The sequence below is a fragment of the Styela clava genome, chromosome 3, assembly GCF_964204865.1.
Source record: "Styela clava chromosome 3, kaStyClav1.hap1.2, whole genome shotgun sequence".
In the NCBI taxonomy this organism is placed as follows: domain Eukaryota; kingdom Metazoa; phylum Chordata; class Ascidiacea; order Stolidobranchia; family Styelidae; genus Styela; species Styela clava.
The window spans coordinates 24,252,788-24,277,970 of record NC_135252.1 but is presented as its reverse complement, the minus strand read 5'-3'; the positions used below and the strand labels follow the sequence as shown (position 1 = coordinate 24,277,970).

The 25,183-nt window shown below is 37.0% G+C and overlaps 1 protein-coding gene across 2 annotated transcripts in view; it reads right to left on the bottom strand.

The window, feature by feature from the left end:
- Positions 1-595: 595 nt before the first annotated feature.
- The window catches only part of LOC120342198 (structural maintenance of chromosomes protein 1A-like), a 31,255-nt gene continuing 6,667 nt past the window's right edge, over positions 596-25,183 (bottom strand). The window contains exons 7-27 of one of the 2 annotated variants that reach the window (XM_078110660.1): positions 24,773-24,931; positions 24,312-24,469; positions 23,711-23,794; positions 22,827-22,911; positions 22,416-22,571; positions 20,517-20,737; positions 17,256-17,409; positions 15,745-15,786; positions 12,999-13,149; positions 10,943-11,076; positions 10,464-10,580; positions 9,881-9,987; positions 9,242-9,398; positions 7,888-8,013; positions 7,127-7,279; positions 6,394-6,504; positions 5,191-5,385; positions 4,506-4,662; positions 3,834-3,992; positions 2,964-3,091; positions 596-1,910 (exon numbers count right to left, since the gene is read on the bottom strand). In XM_078110660.1, the coding sequence (XP_077966786.1) occupies positions 1,830-1,910; positions 2,964-3,091; positions 3,834-3,992; positions 4,506-4,662; positions 5,191-5,385; positions 6,394-6,504; positions 7,127-7,279; positions 7,888-8,013; positions 9,242-9,398; positions 9,881-9,987; positions 10,464-10,580; positions 10,943-11,076; positions 12,999-13,149; positions 15,745-15,786; positions 17,256-17,409; positions 20,517-20,737; positions 22,416-22,571; positions 22,827-22,911; positions 23,711-23,794; positions 24,312-24,469; positions 24,773-24,931 (2,835 nt within the window). In that variant the 3' untranslated portion in view covers positions 596-1,829. The remainder of the gene's footprint in view (positions 1,911-2,963; positions 3,092-3,833; positions 3,993-4,505; positions 4,663-5,190; positions 5,386-6,393; positions 6,505-7,126; positions 7,280-7,887; positions 8,014-9,241; positions 9,399-9,880; positions 9,988-10,463; positions 10,581-10,942; positions 11,077-12,998; positions 13,150-15,744; positions 15,787-17,255; positions 17,410-20,516; positions 20,738-22,415; positions 22,572-22,826; positions 22,912-23,710; positions 23,795-24,311; positions 24,470-24,772; positions 24,932-25,183) is intronic. The other variant, XM_078110661.1, reaches the window with a different exon arrangement.

Here is a 25,183-nt window from a genome sequence, read left to right as displayed (position 1 = left end):
GGTTCATTTCGTGTCCAATAACGTCCACACGACTTGTTACTAACCTGACCAGTTGAACAAGTAATAGCAGCAGTCCTCTTACAACAGGAGTTGGCATCCGCGGAGTAACATAATCCGGTCCGCGACGCTTCCCTGAATTATAGTAACAAATTACAGCTGTTTTGTCAATTATATTCTTTACGCAAAAGAATTTACGTGTAGATTAAATTATAACGTAACAAGTATATAATTTACAATTACTGGTTTAATGAGCCTATAGTTTAGACGAATGGCAACACAACGCAGAAAAGTTGATGCTGAGTGCAAATGGTTTGAAAACGCAAAAAAATATTCAAATGGTCAGTCTTCGCGCTGCTTAAAATTTAACTTCTGATCTGCGTGATAAAATGTGATTCATCGGTCATCCTTTCGATTTTTAACTTTCTGAAAATATGTGCGGCCCGTTAATGACTTGCAACCTTTAATTTTGGCCGCGAGCGACAAAAGGTTGCCGACCCCTGCCTTATAATATGACGAAATTGTTCTGGCCAGTAACAGCGCCTTGACTTTCACTAGTCTGCAAATTCCTCTTTCACACAATATAATAACCAGCTAACCAAGGTCAGAGATTTTATTAACATACAAAGCATATTTACAAACTATAACAACTATGATTGACAGCTAAGTGAGTTCAAGTTCAAATGAGTCCGCATTCTCCAGAGTTAGGATAAAATATTGAACTCTCTCAAGGGGTCAGATTTGGAATCCGTGACTTCTGCAACCCTTACTGATCTGATCCACAGATAATGTTCGCAGTGTCTCAAAAATGTCCAATTGTCTCGTTTTAGAAGAAGTTTCCATAAGTTATTGTTCTTAGTTTGGGTAAATATACAAGGTGGTCGCAAGGAAAGCAGAAAATTTAAAGGTCACGTGAGACCATGAATGATTTCGTATAGGTATAGGTTGAATAGGCTTGGAGGTTAGGACACTGCTTTAGAAGTCAGATTCTCGGCAAAATCCAGAAATCACATTACGAATGCAGAAAAAAAAAAACAGAAAACATCATAACATAAGAACAGGGGAACATAATTAACATCAAATACAAAACATTGAATATTTACAAGAAATAATGAGCAATTCATTTCCTGCTTCCTGCGAATAAAAGTTCAAAGAGCAAAGCTCATCTCAAATTCATATAGCAATGATTGGTTGATGAACTGCTCAAAAGAAGTGTTATCATTTGAGGGATAAAATTGGACACAAAGGAGACAAATTTTGCATTTCCACTTTTTCAAAATTAACAAAAAAACAAACATTTCCTAAAATACAGAATAAACTTGGAGGCCATTTGATGTAATACAGAATTACGCCCGCATGGCGATTTAACATGGCTCACCAAACTTAAGTTAAACAGTTCAACACTTTATGTTTTTACCTTTTTGCGTTCAAGATACCACCAATTGTTACGTCATTATCAAAGCCCTTCAGATTCTAATCATAGCACCTAGTCAAATTATTTAGGAACCACTAATGTAATAGCTCTAGTCTGTCTTTCAAGCAGCGAAAAATATTGAACAGACATAGTTCTGTCCATGTGGAGTTCCACAGCAACAGGAACAAGTGAAATTTTAAAAGCAATCGGTGAGTAGTTTAAAAGAAAGCATAAATCTTTCAACAGAACAACTTAGAAACTCTGTCTCACTAAAGTAAATCCAAGAAAACACATCCTGGGTCTTTCAAAACCATAGATCCTCCAGAAGTAGTTCATTCGTCAACAATTCTGTCTAATGAAAGTTATTCTATCAAAATGTGTTTGCAAAACCATAGATTCTTCAGAAGTAGTTCCCTCACTATTGTTGAGGCGGAGCATCTGGGTAGCAGGTCAGATCAAGTGTGACAACTTTGCTGGCAATGCAGTGGCCGTCCACTTGCTGTAAATATATGAAAAAGAGGATTTAGAAAAGAGTTAAATATTTGTTTCTCCCTTTTGCTTCAAACAAAGCGAAGTAGTCACTTTATATTGGAAGAAATGGAATCTTTCCTGCAATGCAACTCAAATAAAACTCCACAGCCCCAATGGGAAGAACCAATAAAAGTCAGACACTCAAATTGACATAACAATCATCGAGCCACTAGAGCAGGAGTCCGTAAATACAAGGTCGCACCCCAAAACCACTCCACTCTGGGTCACAATTTTAAATTCGCCATAAATATAAGAATCATGTCAGTGTACCGTATTCATGTACTACAACTTTATAAACCTCTAATTATATTTATGGATGTTCAACATTCTTATTACTTATCGATCTTAAGGTATTTGTCTGTTAGATGAATGCGATATCTCAAGAAGGCGTGGTTGAATCTGCTCTAAATTTTGCATGTGCATTCATCATATCTCGGACTAGAAGCCTATTGATTTTGGATGAATTATGTCGTATATTTAGAGAGTTTTTAATTAATTAGTAGTGGGACACTCGGTGTCACTATAGAGTCATGATTCAAAACCGCAGTTTCGGTTGATAAGTCTTCGGTCTCCGACCGATATTCTCGTTTACTGCCCTAACATTGGCCAATCAGCATAAGTGCAAAATTTGACGCAACAATAGGTTTGTATGCGCCAACTCGTGAAACCACTCTTTACCAAAGAAGTACTAATGATTTTGCACAGATAGAGTGCATAGGAAGAACTTTCCGGGGTCGAGGGAACCTTTAATATATTAATTAATAAGACAGATAACGAGATTTTATGCGCCAAGTTTCATATAATTTTGTGCGAGAAAATTGCTAGTGTTATTAATAGTCTTAAAATCAAAAACTAATTACATGCACACCAAATTCTTAGGTCGTGAGAAATTAGAAATTTTTTTTCGGGGTCGCGCCACAAAGTTTGCGTCGCAACACGCAACTCAAGTTGTATACCAAGTTAGGGTTCAGATTGTTCGACATCTTGGTGCGCATACTTCAGGAGTACCAAAATATATTACCTCTGGATAAATTCCAGCCAATGCATCCACTTTATTGTAGAACTCTTCCTTGAGAGAGATCACAATGCATTGCACGCTCTCAGACATATTCTTGATGTATTCGGCCACTTTGCCTATGTTTGTGTTATCTGAAACGAGTGAATTGATATGTTTCATTTCAGGCTCTGAACCTCAAACTGAGCCTAGGCCACTAGGTGGCCAAGGAGTTTTTCTGCATGGCCCCAAAGCAATGGCTACTTTAATTCGAATATTTTGAAGTAAATTGACTTTGATTCGCACAATTCTTTGACTAGAAGAAATTTACTTTTTTGCTTTTGTTTCTCAGCTTTATAATTGTTGGACGTGGTACATAAAATAATTGATGGCTAGATATTTTATTCAAAACCAGGAGACAAAAAGTCTTCAGAAAAAAGGACCAAATAGCTTCGGACAAGATTTATGTGGGAAGCTATTGTGTTGGTGAGAGTTCAAATATTGGCATTACCAACCTAATGTAGTGCATCCAAAGTGACAAATTCTTTTACTTTACCTATGATCGTGTTGTCTCAGACAGGCAAATTACCAATAATAAGGTACTCCCCGAAGTATGTGAACCAAGAAGACGGACACCGGAAAGTAGTATGTGTACCAGGTTAGGGTTAGGCAATAATTTTATTCCAATTTTCATTATTTTAGTTCTATTACGAGTTCGGGGTCTAGACAAGTGACACTCATAGAATTTGTACCTAAAATTATAGCCTAACCCTAACGTGGTACACATACTACATTCCCGTGTATGCCATCTTGGTTCACATACTACGGGAGTACCAATGATGATAGCAGCTCCCTTCATATTCCACAGGACCTTGCTCAAGAGTCAATACCACTTACCAAGCGCTGCATCAATTTCATCCAGAACAAAAAATGGGGATGGCTGGTAATCATGAATCGCAAAGATCAGAGCAAGAGCGGCCACGGTCTTTTCTCCACCGGAGAGATTGTCCATTGGTCGAAATCTTTTGCCGGGAGCTACACAGTTGTATGTGATGCCTAGAAAATGATTATGACATCATTTATAGTTATGATTAACATAAATATGACTTCACAATTTGTGAATGAAAAAAAGTGATGCTTGTATGTAAATGGAATATTAAAAAAGTGTTTTGAAAAATAAATTTCACATTTGAGGATAATTTGAGGATTTCTCCTAACCAGGGGCATAGTAAGAAATTTTCAAAAGGGGAAATGAAATTTGAAATTTCTAATTGGCAAGTTAGGCTGTAACAGCTAGCCAGTCTGGTCGAAAAAGTGTTCAAGCTATGACAAATTGGTATGTATGATACAGGGAAATGCTTTTTTACATTTCAAAGTAGGGGCGGGGGGGGAGAGACCTTTCAAAATGTAAAATAGTAGAATTTTGAAACGCTTCTTACATCTTCAAGACTCTTTAAAACCTAGGTTTCTGGCCAAAAGCGGCATCCAATTTCAGAATCCCCCCCACTTTGATAAATCCTGGCTACACCATCGTTAGTTCATTTCTCTTTGATCGCAATATATTCTTACCTTCCAAATATGGCTCCTCCGGGTTCTCTGGTCCGAGGAAAGCTTGTGCACTGTTGTTTCTTGAAAGATTCTTGTAGATCTCGTCAATCTTGGTCGCAACGTAATCAAAGCATTGATTGAAATGTTCGATTCGTTTACGTTTCACCATCTCGAAATCCTGTGCAATTTTAGTTTTTTTTATTGATAACAAAGCATGAAAAGCGATAAAACAATTAAATCATAGCAGACAATGGCCTCCAAAAAAAAAATGCTATTTTCCCCAAGATAAGCCTTCCAAGTATTGAAGCAAACTGTATTCACTGGCCTCTTTATAGTGACAGTTGCTTTTGGCACTTTGGCCGTAAATTTACTCAAGAGTTGAGTTTGCTTTGTTTCTAAGTTAGTACACTAACTTTGCTTAGGCATGAGTATTCTTTACTTCTGATTACATGCTCGCAACGTTACTTTTTGGAAATTTTTTTGTAAACACATGTATGGGAATAGATAAGGAATTTTTCCTTGTATAAAAAGTCACACAGCCTACATATCACCTGTTAACCTTTCTTAGTTCTTGTCCTTGCATTCAGTGTAGCAATTTTCAACCCCAACGAGATAGTTGACATTTTTATTTCCCCCAAATACAGTATAAAAATAGAAAAGGGTATTCCCCCAAACATAGAATGTCACACAACCTATAGATTCCCACCTGTTTAGCTTTCTTAGCTCGTCTTCTAATACTATCGAACTGATCCTTGGATTCTGTGTAACGATTTTTAACCTCGTCGAGATGGGTCATCGCTTTCATATTTGGTGCGGAGATTCGATGAATCGTAGCGTTCAACTCACCCAAGCGTGACATCAAACGATCAAGGTCATGCTTGATTTCATCTCCCTCCAGGTCCTAAATGAACGGATAATTACAAAATGGTGATTTCTTCTACTTCTTATGCGAAATGACAAATATGGAAAACTAGATCCCCTAAAAACAGAAACTTCATTCGCAAGGACTCAATAGCGACACCACGTATCCCATCACCAATCAATTAATAACTCGCTAATTATACGACATAATTCATCCAAAATCAATAGGCTTCTTGTCCGAGATATGATGTATGCCCATGCAATTTGGGGCATATTCAACCTTGCTTTCGTGAGATATCACGTAACATACGAAAGTGTCTAACAGACAAACAGACAGACAAATACCTATCAACATACCGATCAACATCGATAAGTAATAAAATGATAAGCGGTAAAAGACAAGACCTGCTCAACTGTTGGCGTCATAGGTAATGGATTTCAGGCTAAAACAACCATTTTCAAAACCTCAACTAAGATGTCAAATTTCGAAGCAAAGGAGTGGAAATGGGTCGTGAGATGGTCTAACACAGTGGCGCACTAGATTTGCTAAGAGTGACCCAAACATTAACAGAATTGTGTCAAACATAACTAAAGAAGTGATTAGAGCAGCAGTCACATACCTCTCATAAGATAAATAAATGTTGTTTTATTGACATCGCCCTTATTCTTTAGGCCGACATGTTTATGAACTTAAAATACATATTAACGATCAAAAAATTGAGTTTTATTTTAAGGCAGGAATTTTTTTTCCGTGTGAGTTTTTCCATGATGATAATGGTTCCATTGTGACCACGCGAACGAAATGTTTGGGAACCGTTTATCTAATGATTAAGCGTTGGACGCAAATCAAGCAATGCTAAACTTGGAAGTGGAAGCGGAAAATCACAAGGAAGTGTCTGAAAAATCACAATTGTTACGCCATCGTCGACTTTTTGCTGATTGGTCAAGAAAAAAACAAGGAAATCAATGCTCGGGGAAACATCCATGGACTTGCTCATAAAAACACAGGACTTGGCAATAACGACGACAAAATTAACGACTAACTAACCTTCAGACTGTTAGGCAGTTTCCTGTAGTCAACTTCAATCCTTGCCTCCATGTCGTACATCGCTTGAGTTTGGCTGACACTGGTTGCTTGACTTGCTGCATCTGAAGCGTCCTGGAATTTTAAATAAACCAATATAGATTAAAAACTGTATATTTCATAGTATATTACCCAATAAGAAATGAATAATGAAATTTCAAAAATATATTGACCAATTAGAACTGAGACATAAGAAACTTGAGGACAAACTAGCCAATCAGGAACAGATTCAGGAAATTTTTGAAAAAAAAATTGAAATTTTGAAAATATATTACCGAATCACAGCTCCTGGATATTGAAATTTTCATCAAACGGGGATTGTTTTTAGAATGACTTGACTCAGGTAATCCCCCCCCCCCCCCACCCATAAAAATTCACAGGGGAATCCACAAATCTCACCGATGGAGCCACAATAACTGATAGAGATCCTTGCTTCAATGGCAAATATATATATCACTCTTCTTAGACTGCTAGAACAAGAAAATTAATTTTTTCCTGCACCCCACTACCCCCACAAAAAATACACAGGGGAATCCCCAATTCATACCGAAGGAGACAAGACACAATATCTGATAGAGATCTATGCTTCAATGGCAAATATATATCTTCCATCTTAGACTGCTGAACAAGAAAATTAATTTTTTCCTGCACCCCACTACCCCCACAAAAAATACACAGGGGAATCCCCAATTCTTACCGAAGGAGCTACAATATCTGATAGAGATCCTTGCTTTAATGGTAAATATATATCTTCCATCTTAGATTGCTGGAACAGCGAATGCTTTTGTTCACGGACTTGTTCGACTTTCAGCTCAGATGCAGAGATGGCTTTCTGTGTTTGAGTGATTTCCTAAGGAGAGGAAAACAAGAGAAATGGTTGCTACAAAGCTTCTCAAACTGAGGGTCATGATCCCGTAAAGGGGGGGGGGGACGAGTTTAAGGTATCACAAAGAGTACACAAATTTCACACAAACAAATATATCTATTGTATATTTTTAGACATACTATTCAAAAAACATTTATTAAAACTGGTGAAAACAGAAATCTCACAGTTTCAAGAAAATACATAGGAGCAGAAAGGTGGCGTGCTTGCATAATAATGACAACTTTGATCTTACGACCCGAGAAAGTAGCGCGCTTGCATCTAACTGTTTAGCATTGGGGTCGCAAAGAATTCAATATATCGGAAGAGGCTTAAAAAATTGGGGTTGGCTACTAATTTATATACCCTATGTTGAATGGAGTGTGATTGGCCAGAAAATTCTAAAGCTCACACTTAACGACTGTGTTCAATGAGGCATGACCGGCCAGAATAATCTATTCTAAAAAATGCAGTAACAATGCTGCAACAGCCAAATCAACATCCATCCAATTCATTAACCAACCACTGTGTTCAGTGAAGCATGGATCGTCAGAACAACCAAACCGTAAAACAGCATCAACAATGCTGCCACCAACCTTATTAATCTTTGCAGTTTCTTTCCTGATTTCTTCAATCTCAGTAGCTCTGTCATCAACATCTCGTTTCTTTTGAATCTTCTTGGTTTTGAGTTCCTGTAACTGGTCTTCTGCTTCTTGGATAACCTGGAATTGATATTATAAAAATTCGTTTAAAGCACAGTCTCTAATTTGCAACTTGAAGTAAAAAACATACAAGTGGAAAGTACCAAGTGCCAATAAGCAATTGTAAGTTTCGCCTGGGTCCTGGCTGCGTCGACTAACGAAAAAATTAATGCATTACGTAGATTGTGTGGCAAACTGCCCGATAACAATCAATTTTTGATTCGTATTTCCGTACTCACAGAAAAATAATTTATACTTTTTCCCTCTTTTAGTAAATAATTTTGATAATAATAGTTAAAAGTATAAACTTGTAACTAGGATGGTTTTCTGTTGCGCAAAATATTCAAATCCATGACCGATAACAGAATTTAAAATGCTTTGCCGTATTAATTCAATTCTGTTCAACGTAACTCATGGTTGTGCCGTAGTAAGAAAAAAATAGAAGCATTGATTACTACTTATCGCCGTAAGCTGTGGACATAAAATGAGCGGAAAACTGCCCGATTATAATTAATTTTTGATTACTATTTTCGTACTCATGAGAATAAAAAAGCATACCACTATAAGATGTCACGGCAATCTGCGGACATAAAATGTCTGGTAGCCGCTTGTTGGTAACAGTCATTCCATTGTTTATTGCATGCAAATTCCTAAGATAATCCTCCTTTACTTGATTTTATTTTCAAAGTATTCAAAATTTCATATTTGAAAATAATATTTTTGAATATATTCAAAATAGTGAATTATTCGGTATTGGCCATCCATGCGCTGGACCCTTCACTAAAGAGTTGAGGAGCGGGAGGCAATTACTGATATTCGTTCTATACATTCGAAGCAGTTTAAAACTTTAGTTCCTCCAAAAATATTAGGTTTTACTTATCGATCTTGATCGGTAAGTATGTCGATGGGTATTTGTGTTGGACACTTTCGTATGTTACGCGATATCTCACGAAAGCGAGGTTGAATCTGCTCCAAATTTTGCATGTGCATTTATCATATCTCGGACCAGAATTCTATTGATTTTGGATGAATTATGTCGTATAATTAGCGAGTTATTAATTAATTAGTTACAGGACACGCGATGTCGCTGTTGAGTCAAAGCAAAGAATACACGCCGCTAGATCAATAAGTCCGCAGTCTCTGATCGCTATCTTGTTTGTATATCAGTGAATGTCGTCTAAAGCCTTATTCAAAGAAAAATGCGAGAGGACTACACTAGCCAAGAGCTTATTTCAGAGACAACCCATACCTTCATAGCCTTCTTCTCTTCCTGCTTATGAACTTTAATATTTTCTTCATCCGATTTAATCATTTCGTTCCATTTCTGGACGTTCTGGTGAGTATCCAGCGACCCTTCGTATTCCAATTGGTTTGACAAACGAGACTTCTGGTTTTCGAACTCAAGCCTGTATTGGAAAAATGTATAATAGAGTGACCCTTTCGAACAATTTGGTCATCGAAACATAACTCGCTGGAACAATCAGTACTCATGTAGTATGTGAACCAAGATGGCGGACACCGGATTGTAGTATTTGTACCAGGTTAGGGTTGGGCCATAATTTCAGGTACCAATACTACGGGAGTCACTTGGCTAGTCCCCGAACTTGTAATAGAACTGAAAAAGGGAAACTGGAATAAAATTATGCCATAACCCTAATCTGATACATATACTACGTTCCGGTGTCCGCCATCTTAATTCACATACTACGGGAAGGCCAAATAATCTAACGAGAGCGCCGAATAATCTAACCATAATAAAGAAGAACCAATGCTGCCAGTCAGGCAATCAATCAATCAAACTTACGATCATGTTCAATGAGGTGTGAATGGCCAGAACAATCTAATCCTAATGAAGAAGTCCCAATGCTGCCATTAAACTCATACAAACCTTTTTTTCATGATCTCCTGTTGTCTGCTAAGCTCTCTCTCCTCATAGACTCTGATATTTGGAACGCCAATTTGGACGCAGAACGTACGGAATACATCATCTTCAACCTTGGAATTTAATATAATATTGTTAATTTCCAGTGGAGGAAATATTATAAAAAAAATTGTAAAAAATATAGTGGACACGAATAAGTTGCACAGCAGGATTTAATGATTTGGCGGAGTCGGTGTGACGCATTGTGCAAAGCGTTAGGAATACACTTGCCACCGCATCTCTGATTAGACTGACGGGCCATGTGAGCGTGTCGGAAAAAGTGTGACGCACACAACAAGAGTACGATGTGTAATAAAGAGGTGTGAAAAGCACACCGTCGAATCAAGTGAGCGAGAAAAACATAAAGTTGTGTTAACGTCCCTATATCGTAAAATTTGGTGGGAACGTTAAAGACTATGATCATAATCTGACAAACCTATTGCACTGCGAGATTGAATTACCCAATTTGATTTTGGTCCACAGGCCGCAGTTTACCCGTGTCAGGACTGGACTTAAAAAACGTGTACAATCAAAATGAAACACTGCCAACCTCATTCATAGATGATCTGTACGTCCCGATCTCAGATTCCCGAGTTCTCATTCTTTCTTCAATTTCCATGAATCGAGGCTCAAAATTCTGCAACTCATGTTCGTACTCTTCGATTTTCTGTAAAAATGTAATTATTCGTCATTTTTTATCTGCTTTTAAAGTTGCCATGCTAGAGGAAAAGAGGAAAGAACTTCACTACTACTACTTGATTTTCTATCAAAAAGTAATTATTCGTCATCCTTGACATTCTTCTAATTGTCACGTTTGGGGGAAGGCAAGAACTAATTAAGGCAAGAATAAGGGAAATTCAATTAATACACAGTAAATATAAAAATAGCAAAAAAATTACTCATAAGGGTATCCCTCTCAAAATATTATACCTAAAAAAAAATAAAACTTTTAGGATGCTCGAAAAATTCCCCACCTCCGAACAAAATAAATAAATAAACAGTACTCTCCAAACCCCCCAAAGAACCTACATCTTTATGTTCCTTCATGCTTCTACATTCCGTATTATTCAAATCATTCTGTGAGTATTTGATCCTGTTCTCCAGTCCTCCTATCTGACTAATAATATTCTTTAAGTCCGATTCTTTACGTTTCTTCTTCATTTCTGAAAGATTAGGGAACTAATTAGGGTAATAAGAAGAAGACTTACCCATTATGGTATATATCAGTGTGATATTCAAATTTCATGCCGATATTAGGCCGAATTTAGATAGACACTGAAAAAAAACCTGAGAATGTAATTTGTAACTAGAAATCCCAACTATGAAACGAGAATATTGGTCAGAGACCGAAGACTTCTCGATCGAAAGTTAGGGGATCCCCCAAAACAGCGCTCTTACTCCATAGTGACACCTTGTGTCCCATCACTAATTAATTAATAACTCGCTAATTATACAACATAATTTGCCCAAAATCAATAGGCTTCTGGTCCGAGATAAGATGAATGTACATGCAAAATCTGGAGCAGATTCAATCTCGCTTTTTACGAGATATCGCGTGCATCTAACAGACATACAGACAGACAAATACTTATCAACATACTTACCGATTAAAATCGATAAGTAAAAACTCGTATAAGTATATGGGCAATGTGAAATAATGGGGAGGGGACTTCCCCATTATAGTAAACGGCGGTGCAGTATTTAAAATTCATGGAAGCAAAATTTTCAAAAGGAATTAAAAAAGTCCGCGAATTTAAGTTTTTTAGGTAGAAATCTCTAGTCTGACAAAATCATAAATCCCCAAAGAAATAGTATGTAAAAACTTGTTGGTAATGTGAAATAAGGGGGGGGGATTTCCCCATTATGATAACTGTCAGTGCAATATTTAAAACTAGCGCCAATATTTAAATTTTCAGAAACTAAATAGTAATATTTTTAATTATAAATCGGGAAGATTGAGGAACCCATTAGGATGGGGTATATACAAGGAAAGGACTTTCCCATTATGGTAACTGTCAGTGCGATATTTAAAATTTGTGCCAATATTAGAATTTTCAGGAACTAGATGGTAAGATTTTTAATTAGAAATCTGGAAGATTGAGGACCCCATTAGGATGGGGTATAAGGAAGGGAATTCCCCACTATGGTAAATATCAGTACGATATTCAAAGTCAACACCAATATTGAAGTATAAATTTTCAATAGAAAGAGACCAATATCGTTACATATAATTAAGAAACCGGTTCAATTGAACTTTTACAAAAATACACATGCTAAAACTGTGATAATGATGTAACAATTGGCAGTATCTAGAACGCAAACAAGTATAAAAACGAGAATATCGGTTGGAAACCGAAGACTTATCGATCGATAGTTAGGGGATCCCCCAAAACAGAAACTGCAGTTTCGATTCATCCGCTCTTGTAACTTGCGCACTGCGCATCGCACACACACACTCGGCGGGTTTCAAAATTCTCTCGCTTTACAAAAATCTAGATCACTATATCAATAATTGATTGATAACTCGCTAATTATACGACATAATTCGCCCAAAATCAATAGGCTTCTGGTCCGAGATAAGATGAATGCACATGCAAAATCTGGAGCAGATTCAATCTCGCTTACCGATCTTAAGATCGATAAGTAATAAACTGTTGAACTATTTCACTCATATTCGGCGGGTCATATTAAATCGTTACGCCATAATTGGACCGAAGGTTGGGGAACTACTGGCATAGGATGTAAAAAATTGAGCAGGCAATACTAAACCTAAAACTCTTCGTCCTCAAAAAATATACGCTCATCACATTCCAGTTTCGGTGCTCCCGTAGTATGTGCACCAAGATGGGGGACACCGGAATGTAGTATGTGTACCCGGTTAGGGTTAGGACATAATTTTATTCCCATTTTTTTTATTTTAGTTCTATTACGAGTTCGGGGACTAGCCAAATGACTCCCGTAGTATTCGTACCTGAAATAATTGCCCAACCCTAACCTGGTACACATACTACGTTCCGGTATCTGCCATCTTGGTTCACATGCTACACGAGTATTTCAGTTTCTGCTTAGGAGAAAATGATTTAACCTTGTTTTAACTCTTCAGTTAGTTTCTCCTTCTTTGCTCTGAGCTGATCCAAGGCCTTCTCATCCCATCTCTGGGCTTTTCTCTTGAGATCGGTGGCACCGCCGGATATCACGCCGGATTTCTGGAACAATGTGCCGTCCAATGCAACTGCCTGGATATTAAAATGGAAGTTGTTATTGTTTAGTACAGTGGTACCCAACCTTTTTTTTCCTAGTAACCAATTTTTTTAAAAAATAAATTTTGTGAAATTTCCTGACCAAATGATATACTTGCATACTAAATGGTACGTAGTGCTCTTATGGCCACATAAATAATGGTCAATACAAAACAGTAATTCTTTTAACAGAAATGAATTTCAAAGTTGCACTTGTGAGAAAGCTTGCGCTTGTTTGCCGTCAGCGAGTTTTCAAAAATAAGATGCAATAACTTGGGTTGACAATTTCAAAAGATGTTGGGTCTTATTAAAGTAGTGTGAATCTCAAAATACCAGTAGTCGATTATCTATCGCCTAATTCAGAAAAAGAGTGCAGGAAAGGAAGAGTTACAAAATCATCAGATGGAAATAATTTACAAAACTGTATAAAATTAATATTTTAATACTTATTAGAATTAGATTATGCATAGAGGTGAAGATTGCGAGCAAGGCAATAAATGAATAATAACTTATTTTGCACATGCTTTTAAAAATATATATAAAAGCTAGTAGATAGTAACAGATGAAATAGAGCGCAAGTGACTACAATTTGCAATTAACTTGCGCCTCATAAAACCTACTTAGGGATATTGAAAAAATCCTACAAATGACAAAATTAGTGAATAACATGCAGACTGCACTGCACTACAAGCAAGTCGGGTATATTCCACTACACTTGTGCTTACTAGAAAAATGTTACCGACATACATCAAAAAAAAAGTTACGAAATTAGCAAAAAGACTAGCCACAAAAAAGTGAAAATTTCATGATTTGAAGACTTCTTATTAAATAGGATCATGCATGGTGGTGGTGGCCGAAACTGCGATTTCGATTCATGACTCTATAGCGACACCGCATGTCCCATCACTAATTTATTATTAACTCGCTAATTATAAGACATAATTCATCCAAAATCAATAGGCTTCTGGTCCGAAATAAGATGAATGCACATGCAAAATTCGGAGCAGATTCAACCTCGCCTTCGTGAAATATCGCGTTCATCTAACAGACAAACAAACAACAGACAGACAAATACCTATCAACATACTTATCGATCTTAAGATCAATAGATATTAATCCACTATCCTGAATACATTCTTGAAATGTGAAGAGCATTTAATAAGGAAGAATTAATGACAGACAGAACAGAGCTAGAAATTATTTTACACTTTCAGAAGATACTGAGCATTATTGACCAAGTTACAGATTACTATCACAAATGCAATCTTGAGATGTGAAAAACTGATAAGAGGAAAAAATAGTGACAGACAGAAGAGAGCTAAAAATTATTTACACCTCTTAAAAGCTATCGAGTGTTATTGGGATAATTCCACAAATTATAAAATCAGATATCAACATGCAGAATGCACTACAAGTGGTGTTATACATAGCATAACCGGTGTGAGCAAAACCACATAATTTTTCAGCGTTTAAAATTTCTGTTCAGAAAAACTTCATCAGTGCATGGTTAGTAAACATACCAAAGTCATATTTAGCAAGAAAAATGATCAAGAAGTGAAATCTAATCTAAAACATATCATGCCTGGATGATTTGCTGAATAGAAAATCGAAACATCCGGATTACATAGTTATTTGAGAACCCGTTGTGCTCTATATATCTTCAAGTGGTACCCCCGTAGTATGTGTACCAGGTTAGGGTTAGGCCATAATTTAATTCTCATTTTCCTTATTTTAGTTCTATTACGAGTTCGGGGACTGTCTGTGTTAGCCAAGTGAATATACTTCCTGCCCATAGGTTTTAGTTCCTTTACACAACTTGATGTAAAGTAGTCGTACAAAATTAGTTCCCTCCATATTGGTACACATACTTCTGGAGCGCCCTTCAAATACCAGACCAATTTACCATACGCCACCGCACACCTCATAGAAGAATTTAAAAAATTGGTGCAAAGCATGCACACTACACCCAGTTTTTCAATTATTGTATATACCGTATTTCCCGGCAAATAAGTCTACCAGGCGAATAAGACGGGGCTCGTTTTTAAGCCTGAAAAAAAGGCTTTTCGCATATAACCTGCCAATAAGACGAGTAGTAGAATCACATCAAACATCAGAATCTCAAATTACTATGCAGAGGCTTTAGAGCGGTCGCCGCCTTTGCGCATTGGTTGAAATAGCCTATAATGACTTTTTCTTGTAGAGTAATATTCAATTCATAAAAACTACGAGAATTCAAACTGGCTTTCGATTTCAATCTAATTGTGTTCAACCTAACTCGCGATTGTGTGCACCATATATAAGAACATTACCGATCTAAAACAACACAGCAATGATGAAAACGTGGAATGCTATCGCCAGAGTATTTGGTATTTTATGGTACACATTGAATAATAAGGCGACACCAAAAAAGTTATCATACTCGCCTAATCTGGCTAAAAATTTGGGCATAGAAAAGCGACTTATTCGACGGGAAATACGGTAACTCTGTTTAGGGCTTTGTAAAGGCAAAACACACAAATAAAATATTCGCAAATTTTTTGATTAGTGTTTTGTTTAGCATGCACAATACTACACTACATGCAGTTTCTTAACCTGATTTCTTCTTTTTGTCCCATCAGGTCTCTGGAACATATCCTGCCATTTGCAAAAAAATGATTAAAATAAACCAAAAACATAAAAATACTTCAATATGAATGAATGAAAAATAAGAAATATCATTAGGATTTATATATTCATTCCGGGGTAGAGAAAAGTCAAAAAGACGACGATCATATGGCGAACCACGACCTCTCGTCCGGTTACCAGTCCATGTCGGGTATGGGATTAGTTAGCAAACTGACCAGCGGTTATGTGAACCACCCAACGGCAGCGAGGAGCCCAGGGATCTTCTCGCACATAACTATCCTGGCACGGGATTCGCAACTGCTAACCCACGCAGGGTAATCAGAGGTGCGTTGGCGAGCAAATTCCTAACGCTTAGCACAATGCGTCACACCGCACAGGAGAACAAATATTGCTCCAGTTGTTGAAGAGAAAGAAATGTTCATGTTAACTGTAGCTCTATTGATTTCTGGCAACTAGCATTTTCCCAGATGGTTGAGCATGACCGGTGATGTCATCAGTTACAGATGACTGATCATGACCAACCAGCTGTGAAGATGAAGTAGTCAAGTTCTCTCAGTAGTCTCATGCGCAGTTCAGTTTGTGTTGCCTATGGTTTACTTTGGTTATTGTTTAAGGGCATTTATTGGCGCTCCCGAAGTATGTGCACCAAGATGGCGCACAGCCTGAACCCTAACCTGGTACACATACTATGTTCAGGATGTGCGACATCTTGGTGCACATACTTCTGGAGCCCCATTTATTAAATATACGTTTATACCAGCGGTGGACAAGGTTTTTGAATCAGTGGCCAAAAATTGTGCCCACCTAAAATGGTGGGCCCTGTAAGTGTGACGTAAAAAGTTACATTTATTAACAATATTTACCGGCGCGACAGTGTGGCTCAACGGGCTAAGCGTTAGGAATACGCTCGCCACCGCACCTCTAATTACTCTGCGTGGGTTCGCAGGTTCGAATCCCATGCAGGGATGGTCATGTGCGAGAGGATTGCTGGACTCCTCGCCGTCGTTGGGTGGTTCACGTAACCGCTGGTCGGTTACGGCTTCCTCCACCACCAAGTCCATGCTTCCGAAAACAAAATATACAGTAAAACTAATCCCATACCCGCTTGGAATGGTAACCGGACGATAGGCCGTGGTTCGCCATATGGATAAGCCGTCTTATCAGCTTTCCTCTCCCCCGAGATAAATATGTAAATCCTATCCTATCCTATCCAAAAGCAAAACTGAAAAACAATAAGTCTTGTACCAAAAATAAATTATCGCAATCTCAACAAATTCCTTGAGCTATTTTTTAGGTCAAACATGGAATTTGGTTTTAGTTTAGTTGTGGCAGCATCAGGCGGGCCAGATTGAATTTCCAAACGGGCCGTACTTGGCCCACGTCAGGTTTATACTGGGTTAACAAGTAGAATTGCAGTAAATTTTAAAAAAGCGACATAATATTAATTAATTGTAGCTATAAAAATCAACAAAACATACCTTATGTTTTTCAACTTGTCCAAAAGCAACTTTACGTGCGTCATCTGCGGTCTCACAGACAAGAGAATTTCCGCAAGTAAATTGTAGCGCTCGCTTAATCGTTGGAGGGTCGTAACGAATCACATCAATGACTAGTTTAACTCCTTTTGGCTCCCTGGGAATAGAAATTATTGTTGATGAAGAATTTAGCTCAAAAAATGGAAAATGCTTTTATAAAAGCACTAACACACAGATTAAATATGATGTGCAATGCAAATAGAGTATTCGGATACATGCAAAATTGCAAGGGAATTCCCGCAAGTGAATTGTAATTGTAAAGCTCGTTTAATCACTGGACGGTCGTAACGAATCACATCAATGACTAGTTTAACTCCTTTAGGCTCCCTGGAAGAAAAAAATGATCAGGAATTCATAGAATCGTTAGGAAAATCTGATAATGTCATAGATCAGCAGTTATCAAACGGTGAGGCCCGCTCCACAAGAGGACAATTTTGTGAGGGGTTGTGAGACGCTAACTAAAAAGAAAATATATTGTTAGATTTATCTTGCACGACTTATTTTGGATATTTACATTTGTTTATTGTTTAAAGCAGGGGCGTGCAAACTGCAGCCCGCAAGAAGAAGTTGTGTGGCCCGCGGAGAAATAACAATTTCGAATGGTGTACCCGCAAAACGAGTATTTATTCTTTTTCGTCGCAAAGCCCATACCAGTCATATCAGCAAAACAAGCTAACAAAATTCTGTTGCATAATACACGATTTATATTACAAAAACGTGTTTCTCGCTGCATTCGTTTGAAGTCGGAAAGTTGAAGTTGAAATTTAAATAGCAGTTTCTTCAGAAGTTTATGCGTTTTAAATCTACTATTTCTGCAAGAACCCCTAACAATGCGGTAAGATCAATAGCAAATATAAGCAATTTTTGCGCTTGCAACTACCAGAAAGCCTGAATTAAATTATGGTGCGGCCAGCAGCTTCACCCAGTTACTTGTATTTGGCCCGCCAATGAAAAAGGTTGCACCAACCCTGGTTTAAAGATTGCGGATCTTTCCCTGTATTTTCAACGTCTTTTTTGAATAAAACATACTCTCGCCTCACTATCTGTTATTTGTAGCTTATTGTTAGCTATCGACTGTTAGATTATGAGCCATTACGCAAGTTAGTCAAAACAAACAATGACCTTCTTATAATTATGGCCTTTCAGATGTAATCAACATGAAGATGTGATGATTTATGTCCTTTTCCGAATGAACTTGCCCCCAATTTAGAATGTATTTGGTCTTCCATATTGGAAAATATTTTTCAGAATATATCAGGAACAGTGAAATATTCAGTTTTGGCTATTCCTGGCATGTAACACTTTAATTAACAGTTATCTGTCTTCCGAGTTACTCCTCATTACTTATCGATCTTAAGATCGGTAAGTATATTGATAAGTATTTGTCTGTATGTCTGTGTGTGTGTCTGTTAGATGAACGCGATATCTCGCGAATGCGAGGTTGAATCTGCTCCAAATTTTGCATGTGCATTCATCATATCTCGGACCAGAAACCTATTGATTTTGGGCGAATTATGTCGTATAATTAGCGAGTTATCAATCAATTATTGATATAGTGATCTAGATTTTTGTAAAGCGAGAGAATTTTGAGACCCGCCGAGTGTGTGTGCGCGATGCGCAGTGCGCAAGTTACAAGAGCGGATGAATCGAAACTGCAGTTTCTGTTTAGGGCAGGGGTCACCAAACTACGGCCCGCGGGCCGGATCCGGCCCGCGACGTCATTTTATCCGGCCCGCGGCGTCATTTTATCCGGTCCGCAATAACACGCAAAAATGGCTAAATTTTTTCCAAGGAAGATTTTTACGAGCATCGTCGTCCTTGTTTATTTTGTAACATTGGCCAATCGGCAAGATGCAGAAAAGTGACGTAATAATAGGCCTTTCCGCATCCGCTCAGACACTTTTGTCACTCTGACAGATTTTCAGTCGTGGTTGTAAACAAAACTTCGTTTTTGCGACTTTGAATGCTACCAGTACGTAACGTTTTCTGCGATACACTTGTACACTTGTGGCGCTTGCTTTCGACGAAACTGTTTGTTTTTCGTGGTAAAATAAACGTCGAATGTGCATTTTGTGCTAACAGTACTGTAATCCCTCGCGTACTGCTCCAATTTCAAAAGCCACACTAACTTTTGTACTGCTTCAATGCGGATATTCATGTAGGTATGTTACAAAAAAATTGAAGTTCATCCGATTTAAATAAAAACTGCTCCAGTGGAAAGATCTGAGTAAAAATAGAAAACAATACCAAGTTTGGAATAAACGGTCAAGAAATAACGGAGATATCGGAATTTTAGTACCGCCCGACAGCCAATTTTTTCCATAATGATCCTATTACTTTTTTGATAAGAACTGAACTAAATATGGAAAAATAACACATATCAATCACTAATCTTTCGATGTGCGTCACATCTATGGTATATTGAGACTATTTCAGGATTTTATTCTGGCAACGGTCATTGACACCGCCGAAAGATCGTCGCAAATAAACGCTGGAGTTGTGCATGATAGTTTGACAGTGGTTCATTGTGGGTAATAATTAACGATGTTCTGATTGTACGAACTTCATAAAAATTGGTAAGTATCAAGTTAGACAAGAAATACACACGTCCATATAAATTTTATTGGTGTCCGTAGACAATATCATTATTTGCACTACGTATAACTGGAGCGTAATTTTTAAAAGCGTCGAATGTTGGGAAATTTATGCGCTAATGAAAAAATTCAAATACCAGATAATAGTTGTTTATTTTATCTAAATTATGTCAAAATTTCATAGAATTCCAAGCTACAGCAGGCAGTCATTTTTATGAGCGGTATTTCAACACGGCGTAACGGTAGACGTGATGCGTACATTTTTTGCCGCGGATTTTGTAACATTTCTAATTCATGACAGCAACGTTTTGATAACAGCTACACTCAGGATAGTTGTCTAGATATAGAAATCTTGTTAATTTTTTTTCCTAGGTTGTTCTCGATCTATATTCTGCGATATTCCCAACATTTGTGAATTTATTGTATTGCATTGACAAAAATATTCATCCGGCCCGTTTCAACACAATTTGAGTCATACCCGGCCCGCGGTCAAAAAAGTTTGGTGACCCCTGGTTTAGGGGATCCCCTAACCATCGATCGATAAGTCTTCGGTTTCCAACCGATATTCTCGTTTATTTAGTTACCAAATAAAAATCAGTTCATCCCTTACCTAATTTCTCTCAATTTGTCGTTCACAGGTTTTGCGTCGATATAATCCAGCGGTAAAAACGTTTCTGGTTCATCGCACTGCTCTTTCATATACTGGATACAATCCCTTGCTGTTTTTTCTGTGTCACAAACGATCGCGTACATGTATTTCCCGAGAACTTTAGTGATGGCAATTTTGTAACGATTGTGAACCGGTTCGCAGAGATCCAGAACACGGCCATGCTGGAATGAAGGTTACGTAAAAATTTGTCTAGAAATAGCTATGAATGACTGGGCTAAACTTTTCTATCAGTGCTTTTAAATGATAGGTTTGAATATTTTGAATCAAAGTTAAGATTTGAAAACATATAAACCGGTTTCGCTAACCAGAACTTTTCTATCAGTGCTTTTAAATGATAGGTTTGAATATTTTGAATCAAAGTTAAGATTTGAAAACATCTAAACCGGTTTCGCTAACCAGAACTTTTCTATCAGTGCTTTTAAATGATAGGTTTGAATGTTTTGAATCAAAGTTAAGATTTGAAAACATATAAACCGGTTTCGCTAACCAGAACTTTTCTATCAGTGCTTTCAAATGATAGGTTTGAATATTTTGAATCAAAGTTAAGATTTGAAAACATCTAAACCGGTTTCGCTAACCAGAACTTTTCTATCAGTGCTTTTAAATGATAGGTTTGAATGTTTTGAATCAAAGTTAAGATTTGAAAACATATAAACCGGTTTCGCTAACCAGAACTTTTCTATCAGTGCTTTCAAATGATAGGTTTGAATGTTTTGAATCAAAGTTAAGATTTGAAAACATATAAACCGGTTTCGCTAACCAGAACTTTTCTATCAGTGCTTTCAAATGATAGGTTTGAATATTTTGAATCAAAGTTAAGATTTGAAAACATATAAACCGGTTTCGCTAACCAGAACTTTTCTATCAGTGCTTTCAAATGATAGGTTTGAATATTTTGAATCAAAGTTAAGATTTGAAAACATATAAACCGGTTTCGCTAACCAGAACATTTCTATCAGTGCTTTCAAATGATAGGTTTGAATATTTTGAATCAAAGTTAAGATTTGAAAACATATAAACCGGTTTCGCTAACCAGAACTTTTCTATCAGTGCTTTTAAATGATAGGTTTGAATGTTTTGGATCAAAATAAGGTTTGAAACATAAACCGGTTTCCCTAAATCAGGGCTACTCAACTATTTTTACCGAAGATTCGCATACAAAACTTAAAAATAATTTGGGTCCGGTATTTCCAGAAAATATATTTCGACATCCTTAAACGCGCACTTTCTCGGCCGGCTAATGATTATTAGCAAATCAAGATTGTTTATTATAGTGTTATAGTTCTTTCCGTATATATTCAAAACAATAAATGTTTTTTTTATAGAATGAAACTTTGAAAGTAAAAGTAACGATTCAAAATAAAGAATTAAGTGCGGCCCGAATTAAATACTTGAAAGAACCGGATTCAGTCCTCGGTCCACCAGTTGAGTAGCCCTGCCCTAAACCACTCTTCAAAAAGGAACAAAAAATTTTGCAATGGGGGAAGTATAGAAATAATTTTCCAGGGGTCAATCAGAGGTATAGGAAACATCCATCCATAAGTCGTGAGAGGTAATAATAAATCACATTAAGGTGATTCAAATCTATCAAAGCAAACTTTTCATTTTATAGTGAACTGAATTATTGCATCATTCATATTTCAATTGTCTTCTTCTTAGTAAGAACTAGATTATTGCATCATAAGTGATTTTCCGAAAGTTTTGATAGCCACTGACATTAGAGTAGATGTTGCGCTCCGAGTAGGTTTAAGTTTGATTGAAAGAATGCGAAATGGCTCAATGCTAAAGGTTGCCAACCCGTGCCCTGCACCGACCAAAACATTAGATTACAAGTCTTACCACTCCAGGGAAGAGTCTCTTCAGATTTGCAAGTAATTCCGCTTTCCTTTGTTGCCTTGAACTTTCCGTACGATCCACTTTTGCATCTCCTTGCTTTTTCATGACTTCTTCTAACTCTACGTTGATTTCACGAATTCGTTCATATGACCCTTGAACCTAGGAAGAGGAAGTTAACTCTGTAAAGTAAAATGTTGAAAAAAAAGACTTCATCAGCTAGTGATGCTTAGTTGACGTGAAAATCTTGGTACCAAATTCCATGCCACCAACACCTAAAAATATGATATCATAATACAAAAATGTGACATCATAATACAAAAATGTGACATCACAATACAAAAATGTGACATCACAAATCACAATACAAAAAAAATACCCTCCATTTCAATACGATACCGCCCCAGTAATGCCCACCTCATTCTCCAATTCACTCTTCAGTTTCTTGTGTTCTGCCAAAGTCTGTCGGCTTGTCTTAATGTAATCTCTCAATTTGTCAACTCTGAAAAAATGAAATTCCAAGCTTAAAGGAAACTTAACTCACATTTAACTATGCTCATCACTGATAAGATGCCGTAATTGTATAGGACTTGAGTCCCAGAATAGTTAATTCAATACAAAAAGTTTTTAAGAGAACTTGCTTAAAGCAATGCAGAGAGTTAAATACATGATAACTAATTGTTTTCGAAGACAAATGTTTAATACTTTTAAATGAAATTCAAATTGTCGATTTTTTTTCAATGTTTTTTCACATCTTTGCGAGGTTTTTGGTGGATTTTTGAATCATGGTTGTAGATTTTATATCAGTGTTTCAGCGCCCCCTTTTTTAGAATTCATCAAGTTTAGCGCCTAATTTCGAAAATAACTAGCTAACAATGAGCTACAAATAACAGATAGTTTGGCGAAAGTGTGTTTTATTCAAAAAAACACGTTGAAAATAGGTGGGACGTAAATAATGAAACATTTAACATTTTGAGTAAGTTTTCGAATGCTTCATCAAGATTTGGAGAGAATTTTCATTTTGAATTCGCCGAAATGAGGCAGGCAAGATCAGATCTAACGAATATTTTCATTTTCAATCAGCTTCACGTCCCCCCAAAGAAAGTTTACGATTTGTGGGGAGCGCCTTACCTATTGAGAACAACTGGTCTTGATTGTCACAATCAAAATTTTGCTATCGCGGAGTTCAAAAAAGGGAGCCGTAGACATTTTTACATTCTTGTAAAGACTATAAAAGAAGGACAAGACCCAAGCTTAAAGAAAATTGTTATAATATAATATTACAGGGGAACATATATTACCTCGAAGTGGCCTCCTCAAGTTCTTTGCTTTTCTGCTTCTGCAAAGACCAGAGTTCACTTTTCTTACGACGTTCGGCATCAAGTCTGAAAGGAAAGTAAAATGCATAACATAAATTAATATTTTTTAAGGAATTGCTCAAACCTTCAATTCGAACAAGGACCCATTAATACAGAAGGAGAAGTTGCTTTCAGATGGAGAAATACAGTTTGGTATAACCAGCACACCCCAGAATATGGTATAACCAGCACACCCCAGAATATGGTATAACCAGCACACCCCAGAATATGGTATAACCAGCACACCCCAGAATATGGTATAACCAGCACACCCCAGAATATGGTATAACCAGCACACCCCAGAATATGGTATAACCAGCACACCCCAGAATATATACTCTCTGTTACGGTACATATCCTGATAATTTGCAGTTTCATAGCTATTCTTCACAATCAATCACAGTCACAACAAAAGGAAATTAAATTTTTGATATTGAAAACATCGCCAATGCTTTCAGAACAGCAACACCAAGTCATATAGATCTGGGAAGACATTTTTGATTTTGAACATTATTAATTTTAATAAAAATCACAGAGTCCTTACTTTTCCTGGTCAGTTTGTTGTTCTCGAAGTAATTTCTCAATTTCCATATTTATTGCAGTCGATCGTTTTGCCGCTTCCTCTTTCAAGCGATTGTATTCGTTGATCTGCGACTCTTCCAGCTCAAGGTCACGACCTTCAGTCTGACTGTCGAGTTCGACCTTTGTTTGGAAATATTGATAAAAACGTCTTTAACTTTTATATGTACTATATTAGCTGTACCTCAATGTCGTTTGCGCAGAGCCTTGTTTGAAACAGATACATAAAAGAAACTCTTTATTCACTAAGTCCACATTAATGACTGATCGTTCATGGCATTATTTTGAACAAAACATGTATACATACCAGGGCCTACCCAAGGGGTAGTTTTTACTACCGGACTTGCTAGCTGTTACTGTCTTATATAAGAATTGAAATTCAGAACCCTTTCTTTGAAAATTCTTGGCTATGCTCCTCCCACATACCTGTGATTCAAACTCTAATCTTTTAGACTCCACATCTGCCAGTTGTTGCTTTAAATCTTCAATCACATGCATGTGGCTCTCGTGTCTCATTTCTGCAGTGCGGAGAGATTTTTTGGCCGATTCCAACTTCTTCATTACAAAATTTGTGTTTTCTTTCGCCTGTAATGGAATAGTGGTGCCTATTGGTTTATTCATTGTAAGAAATAAACATGTGGAAAACTGGAAAGTGCATTTGAGAAGAATCGAATAATGAAGGTTTTTCAGGTGTCTATACAGACACTTCATATTAGGCACATCTATTTCCAGATCTATATTGAATAAATCATTGTTGATGTATAACTTGAAAAAGTGGCCAAATTAAATCAAACTGAAAATTTCTTGAAAGTGGGGGTATATTTAAATTTAATTTTT